The sequence below is a fragment of the Thalassophryne amazonica genome, chromosome 16 (assembly GCF_902500255.1).
Source record: "Thalassophryne amazonica chromosome 16, fThaAma1.1, whole genome shotgun sequence".
NCBI lineage: Eukaryota > Metazoa > Chordata > Actinopteri > Batrachoidiformes > Batrachoididae > Thalassophryne > Thalassophryne amazonica.
Window position 1 is genome coordinate 74,642,698 of NC_047118.1, and position 7,929 is coordinate 74,650,626.

The 7,929-nt window shown below is 43.4% G+C and overlaps 1 protein-coding gene across 1 annotated transcript in view; it reads left to right on the forward strand.

Annotated features, from left to right (window-relative positions):
- The window catches only part of nlk1 (nemo-like kinase, type 1), a 28,900-nt gene that overhangs the window by 16,236 nt on the left and 4,735 nt on the right, over window positions 1-7,929 (forward strand). Inside the window, exons 8-10 of the mRNA XM_034189961.1 lie at window positions 522-608; window positions 680-878; window positions 1,051-1,144. Coding sequence (XP_034045852.1) covers window positions 522-608; window positions 680-878; window positions 1,051-1,144 — 380 coding nt within the window. The remainder of the gene's footprint in view (window positions 1-521; window positions 609-679; window positions 879-1,050; window positions 1,145-7,929) is intronic.

Consider the following 7,929-nt stretch of genomic DNA (forward strand, 5'->3'; position numbering starts at 1 on the left):
GAACTTTCTAGAACATAAAAAAAAAAAATCAAAGTTTGTGCTGAATGTAGTCATTTTTCCAGAGACTTTAGAAATAAGCAGTTGAAATATAACACTTAGAAGCCAGGAACAAAAATTGTGTTACATAGTGTTATTAGTCTGTTGTATTAAAGAGGTTGAGTTGTTGGAAAAGCTGCCATTTTGGTGGGGGAACTATGTAGCTGTTTGTTTTCGTGGTCTCCTATATCTGGAATGGCGTCATATAGGGCATCTGGTGTGTGAAAGTGCCCTTGAACAAGACTGTGAACCTTTAATTAGATCTACTGCACTTCAGCTTAGAATATTGAAGTAGAAGAAGCTTCAAATGAGGAGACAGACGTGTTATGTATAGCAACTAGCTATGAGGAGGAGGGGCTTAAAGTGTCAGTCACTGCTTGTCAGTAATAAGGCATAAAATGTTTTCTGTTGACACCAAACAATGTCTTTACATCCAGGAGTTGTAGTAACCCTATTTTTTTTTTTTTTTTTTTTCTGCTGCTCAGCCATCGCTGTCGGTGCTCTACATGCTTTCTGACGGAGCCACACATGAGGCAGTGCACCTGCTCTGTCGGATGCTGGTCTTCGACTCGGTGAGGATGCAGACAGACTCGTTTTTTTATAATCTGCTTCTTATAGCTGCTCACTGCGCTTCTCTGTTTAGACCAAGCGGATTTCTGGTAGCGACGCCCTGTCCCACCCGTACCTGGATGAAGGGCGTCTGCGCTACCACACCTGCATGTGTCAGTGCTGCTACTCTGTTCCCAGTGGCCGAGTTTACACCCGCGATTTTGAGCCGGTGGCCGAGCGGCCATTCAGCCACAGCTACGAGAACAGTCTGCTGTCTGTGTGGCAGGGCAAAGGTCAGATACTGCTGCAAAGTCATGTGACTGCTGTGTTTAAGTCAGCGTGACAGCTAGTTTGTAGCATACAGATGACAATGACTGATTTTTGATAATTGTCTCCCAGTTTTCTTTTTTCATTTCTGGTAAGATGTTAATCATTTGCTTTTTTGTGTGTGTGTCCCAACGTCAGAGTTGATCCATCGATTCATCACGGAGCACCAGCAGGGCAAACGCGTGCCGCTGTGCATCAACCCTCAGAGTGCTGCCTTCAAGACCTTCATCAGGTGATGAGAAGGAGGAGTCTGAAAGTTTGGCTCAGGGATGCGAAATTTGCATGAAACCACAGATTTCCGTGGTTTAGTGGTGTAACGATCACAGTTGATTCATGATCTGTACGGACACCACCTGGTTCTTCACGCACGTGAACTGCAGATTAATTGGAAAGTTTACACAAGTATGATTTTTATTTATTTATTTGTGCCATGGTGACATGATTTTGAAGTAGTTGCAGTAAAAATCACCATCTGAGTGTAAGAAACACCTTGGCTCTGCGCTCATTGGGCCTCATTTATCAACGTTGCGTACGGCGATATTTGAGCGTATATGGGGTGTACACCAAAACGGCTGCGCTACTTGGCATTTATCAATGTGATCGTTGGCGTACGCTGCGCTGAAAATATACTCCAGGTCGAGAGGTGGTGTAAATTATACACCAAAATGAACCAGCGCTGGAATCCACATAAAAATGAAGATGATCAACATGATAAACAGTGCCATTATACAAATCAATGCATATGTTACATAAATAACACTTTCTTGATTATACTGCATAATAATCAATACAAATCCCGCTTTTACGGGATTGTTATGGAGCACGATCCGTGGCCACAGCACTGACTGCAAAGAAAGCGCTGCTCGCCTTTTTCTCCAGACTTCGAGCCTGGAGCCAGAGCAGCGCTGAGCTTGTTAACTTTATGTGGTGTGATCGTTTTAGACAATGAAATTGATAATAACACCTGTAGTTTTGTCATTCCCTTAATTCGCCCGTGCAGCAACCAGGTTTTGTTGTCTCCATTCGGTTGTCACAATAAAATAAATACAGAAATACATTTAAAAAATAAAGAAATCTGACAGATTAGGCGTGTCTTATTAATTGAGCGAGCAAATGTCCACGTCAAGAATTATTGACGTGAAAAGAGAATACAGTGGTCCCTCGCTATAACGCCGTTCACCTTTCGTGGCCTCGGAGTCTCGCAGAGTTTTTAGTCCAATTTTGCATGCCTTTTTTTTTTTTTTTTTACAGTGTTCTGTGTTCTGCGTATATGTTTATAAGAATCTTGTCGCCCAGAAGAGAAAAGAGCGCCAACAACTACTCATAACTATGTTTGTCACACGGAAACAAACACCTGCTGCAGTGAGATGTGAGTGGGAAAAGGCACAGCGGCGCCACAACGCAGAGGGCCGATCTGTGAAATACTGGTGAGTCACTATTAATAATTTCTTATGTGTCCGACCTCGTTCGTTGATCGTTAAAATTAATTAGTTAGTTCTAAATGCCATCATAATTATTTATAGGAAAATGTTCTATTTCTCAAACAAATGTTTGGGCCTGAAAACAGTTTGGTCTTATTTTCCTACTAAGGTTTGAACTTTGAGAGTGTTTACACACGAGAGAAAAGTAAGAAAATGTTCATGCCTGATTGAGAAAGTGTATAAACTGTGTAGTGAGGAGTTTTACAGCTTTGAAACGTCTATAATAATTGTAAAAAAAATAACGCTGCCTAACGTCGCGGTTTTGCGTATTATGGGCTATTTTTTAGAACGTAACTCCAGCGATAAACGAGGGACCACTGTAACACTTTATTGATTATATACTACAAAACAATTGATACGACGGCTGCTTTTGGCGCGCTATTGGCACGCGTCGTGATTGGTGGAGTTCTTTTTCTTTGCCGTCTTCCTGGCTTCCATGTCATAAAATGAGGGTGTGTCTGAAGCGGAGTCTAAATATTTATGGGCGTGTTTATTATAATTACGATCGTTTCCACCCGCCGCATTTATCAAGATCACGTCAGGCGTACACCGGAAATGGGCAGGTGCGCACTGCTTGATACATGTCACGGCGACTTTGGTTTATTTCAAGTTTACGCCGTAAATTTACGCCACAAGTGTGCAGCATTGATACATGAGGCCCATTCAGCCTATTTAATAAAAAAAAAACAAAAAAAACAAACAAACACCCTTGCGGAGAGACGAGCTCCCACTGTCTCACACTCACGCAGGCTGCACTGCCTCGTGCTCCACACAGACAAACGGACTCAGCACTTCTGGATTCAACCCACAAAAAAAGGCTCCGTGGCCATGAAGGACAAACCGTCGGCGTGTCTTAGCTGTGCAGCTGTGAGTCCAGTGAACAGAGCATTGCACTTGAACTGTGTGCACAGCTAACCTGGCACAGCTCCAGAAAATAACAAATTATTCAGATGGTTTCTGAGCAGCTGCTCATCGGGACCACCGATCTGGATGAATTCTGATCAGTGAGTAGGATGAATGTAGTTGAATGAATTTACCCCCCAAAACTCAATTTCACAGTTTTGTGTGGCCGAAAGAGCGTGGGCAGAGGCAAAAGCTTATATACACTGACCCCTTTTACCGTGTATGTGTGTATATATATGTGTATATGTATATATGTGTGTGTGTGTATATATGTGTGTGTGTGTGTGTGTGTGTGTACGAGGTCTGTCCATAAAGTATAGGTCCTTTTTATTTTTTTCAAAAACTATATGGATTTCATTCATATGTTTTTACGTCAGACATGCTTGAACCCTCGTGCGCATGCGTGAGTTTTTCCACGCCTGTCGGTGACGTCATTTGCCTGTGAGCACTCCTTGTGGGAGGAGTCGTCCAGCCCCTCGTCGGAATTCCTTTGTCTGAGAAGTTGCTGAGAGACTGGCGCTTTGTTTGATCAAAATTTTTTCTAAACCTGTGAGACACATCGAAGTGGACATGGTTCGAAAAATCAAGCTGGTTTTCAGTGAAAATTTTAACGGCTGATGAGAGATTTTGAGGTGATACTGTCGCTTTAAGGACTTCCCACAGTGCGAGACGTCGCGCAGCGCTCTCAGGCGGCTTCATCAGCCTGTTTCAAGCTGAAACCTCCACATTTCAGGCTCTATTGATCCAGGACGTCGTGGGTGAACAGAGAAGTTTCAGAAGAAGTCGGTTTCAGCATTTTATCCGGATATTCCACTGTTAAAGGAGATTTTTTTAATGAAAGACGTGCGAACGGGTCCGCGCGTCGGCTCGCAGCCGCCGCGACGCACCGCCACAGGAAAAACACCTCTGTTGGAAGCCTTAAGGACAAGTTGGAACATGTCCAGCTGTTAAACAATTTCTCATATACTCACTCCACTGAAAGCCATCAAAAGCCGCCTGGATTTTACAAATGGTTATCAACACGGAGGTGTTTTTCCTGTGCCGCCGCACCGCGCCGGCTGCGTCCCGACGTCTAAAACATTAGACACCTTGCTGTCATTCAGACCCACAGACAAAAGTTACTGTTAAAGGGCATCTTTGTTATTGGTTCAAGATTTCAGAATAACTAACTTGTGCTGATATAATTTTGTGGCCTGTAATTCTCAGATGGATGTAAGTTATATGACATTATTTCTCTGTTCAAACACTGAACATAACTGTAGAAACATGACTTACTTTGTGTACTGCACTGGTTCTGAATCTTTTTACAATGAGAGGTACCTTAGAAAATATCTGGTTTTCCAAGTACCACCATTACAACTGGAATTAAAATAATTCAATTAAACTCAATTTATTCATATTGTGCCAAATCACAGCATAGTCACCCCAAGGCACAGCTTATAATAGCAGAAAGCAGTATGGATTACTATGCTTTAAGGCCCTGTCACACCTTGAAAATTTAGCCCGCGTATGCCGACTGTATTAAAAACTCTGGTGCACGCTGGCGTACACCTAATAAATTAATGCAGCTGTCACACCTTGACGATTAGCCAACGTCTGCTGACAGCCCCGTTTCAACACAGTGGTTCTGGTTGGTACTGCACTGTGTGGTGCACATCAGAAACAGAGTAATTTAACATATTATTTTAATTTTTTTTATCTTGGTGGACCATTTTCATTGTGTACAGAATGCTGATGAGTGGATTGGCTGTGGGAAACGCTGCCATGAATGAATGAATGGAGGGCTGTGACGCTTTTAACTTTTATAGCGCTGGCTGCTTCCTGATCGGCCGCTAATCAGGTCATCACAAGCCTGAATAATGAAACGCTGTGACGATTTAAACTTTTAAAGCGCCAGTCGACCGTGATCAAGTGTGATCTGAATGAAGTGCTGTGTGATCTGTCGGCGTGGTGATCACCGCCAGCTTTAAATGTTTAAACAGCGCATTAATCAGGCGTGATCATCCTGATCGAGCAATCAGGTCATCTGATGATCACACCTCTCTCGGCAGATGCTGGTTAATCATCAAGGTGTGACAGCTGCATTAATTTATTAGACGTGTGCCAGCGTTTTAATATGGCAGGTATACGAGGTCTGTCCGAAAAGTAACGGACCTTTTTATTTTTTTTCAAAAACTATATGGATTTGAATCATGTGCGCTTGCATCAGCCACGCTTGAACCTTCGTGCGCATGCATGAGTTTTTTCACGCCTGTCGGTTGCGTCATTCGCCTGTGGGCAGGCTTTGAGTGAGCACTGGTCCAGCCCCCTCGTCTGAAATTTTTTTCAGAAACTGTTAGAGACAGCCAGGTGGAAACCATTCGGAAAATTCAGATGGCTTTCGGTGAAGATTCTATCGGCGTCACACAGATTAAGGACCATTACAACCGGATTAAAGACAGCCCACACTGGCTGAGGGCGCGCCACGCTCTGAGCAGCCGTCGACAGGCTGAAACGACCAGATCATTTCCAAAGTGAAGGCTGTGTTGATCCGGCACGTCGTGTGACTACCAGAGAAATCGCAGAAAATGTGGACATCAGCACTTTTGTGTCACATTCCACTGTTACAGGAGATTTTGTAATGAAAGACGTGCGGAGGAATTCGCGCATCGGGACGGAGCCGCTCATGGCGCACAACAAACACCTCCGTGTTGGAAACCATTCGGAAGATTCAGACGGCTTTCGGTGGCTTTTCATTCGAGTGAGTATCCGAGAAATTGTGTAACAGCTGGGCATGCCACAACATGTCCTGTGAGACTTCCAACACGGAGGTATTTGTTGTGCGCCATGAGCGGCTCCATCCCGGCGCGCGAATTCCTCCGCAAGTCTTTCATTACAAAATCTCCTGTAACAGTGGAATGTGCCGCAAAAGTGCTGATGTCCACATTTTCTGCGATTTCTCTGGTAGTCAGACGACGTCCCGGATCAACACAGCCTTCACTTTGGAAATGATCTGGTTGTTTCAGCCTGTCGATGGCCGATCGGAGCGCGGTGCGCCCTCCGCCGGTGTGGGCTGTCTTTAATCCGGTTGTAATGGTCCTTAATCTGTGTGACGCCGATAGAATCTTCACCGAAAGCCATCTGAATTTTCCGAATGGTTTCCACCTGGCTGTCTCACACAGTTTCTGAAAAAATTTTCATGGAGCAAAGCGGCAGTCGCTCAGCCATTTCCCTGACAATGAAAATCCGACGAAGGGGTGGACCAGTGCTCACTCAAAGGCTGCCCACAGGCGAATGATGCAACCGACAGGCGTGAAAAAACTCAAGCATGCGCACGAAGGTTCAAGCTTGGCTGATGCAAGCGCACATGAATCAAATCCATATAGTTTTTGAAAAAAATAAAAAGGTCCGTTACTTTTCGGACAGACCTCGTACGCAGGCTAAATTGTCAAGGTGTGACAGGGCCTTTAGATCAGTTTAAGCTAAAGTTAAGGCGTAACGCGTTTTTGCATTCATCATGGCCTGCCTGTGACACCCAGGACTGTGGCAGTAAAGAAGAATGGCTTGCTCTTGCATATACAACATCAGTCCATCAGCTTAATGTAAATAAATTGACATTAGCTCTACAGACTATTTTGCAAAGGAGTTTAGGGGAAATTTGTGGTGGTATTGCACCAGTGAATTAGTTGCCAGTTTGTAGCATGGCCCAAGCAGAGGGTCACCCCTTTGAGTCTGGTCTGCTTGAGGTTTCTTCCTCAGAGGGAGTTTTTCCTTACCACTGTTGCTCTGGGGGTTGGTAAGGTTAGACCTTACCTGTGTGAAGCGCTTTGAGGAAACTCTGTTGTGATTTGATGCTATATAAATGAAAATAAATTGAAATTACTATTAAACTGCAAGAAGAAGAAGAATTTATTGACGTGCGCCACAGTGACATCCCTTGTGTATATATATATAACTGGTACACATGCGTGTGGGAGATTTCTGTTAATTTATAATTGCTCTCCTTCACATTTGTCTGTTAAAGCAGAAACTGATCAGTATCTGAAGTGTGTATTAGCCGAATCCGATCTTATTTTGCACATAGTAGAGATGCGATGTCAGATCACTTTCGTTTAAGTGTCGAAGCCGTTAAATGCTTCATTATGAATCGTCTGCTCCATTTAGTTGTATTGATTCAACAAAATATAATTTAGTTCATCTTAACCTTGTTTGAAATGAAGCTACTGACTTAATTACACCATGAAAAACAAGTTTGTTCGGTAAAGATCTACATACATGTACGGTACGTGCAGTCACCCATTTTGTAGAGCCTCTCACTGTCTGTGTGTTGGTGTGACCGGACTGAACTCGATTATTATTTCAAACTATTTTTCCAAACCCGGCCCAACCCATTGTGTCCCGTCGGGCCCTGTTCGGATATCCAGGCTCCATTATGCATAATGACAGAATAATTCAGTTTCAGAAATACTGACAAACTAAATCTGCAAGAATCTTTTTATCCATGCTTTATGTCTGTCTACGTCTTCTTTTTTCTCTGTCACTCCAAAAAACAATTCCTGTCCAATGTACATCCGAAGCCCCAAAATTTGTACAGATATTCCACTTCAATATCCATGTGTATTTTTCTCTAATTCCTTGTTTTCGTATTTTTTTT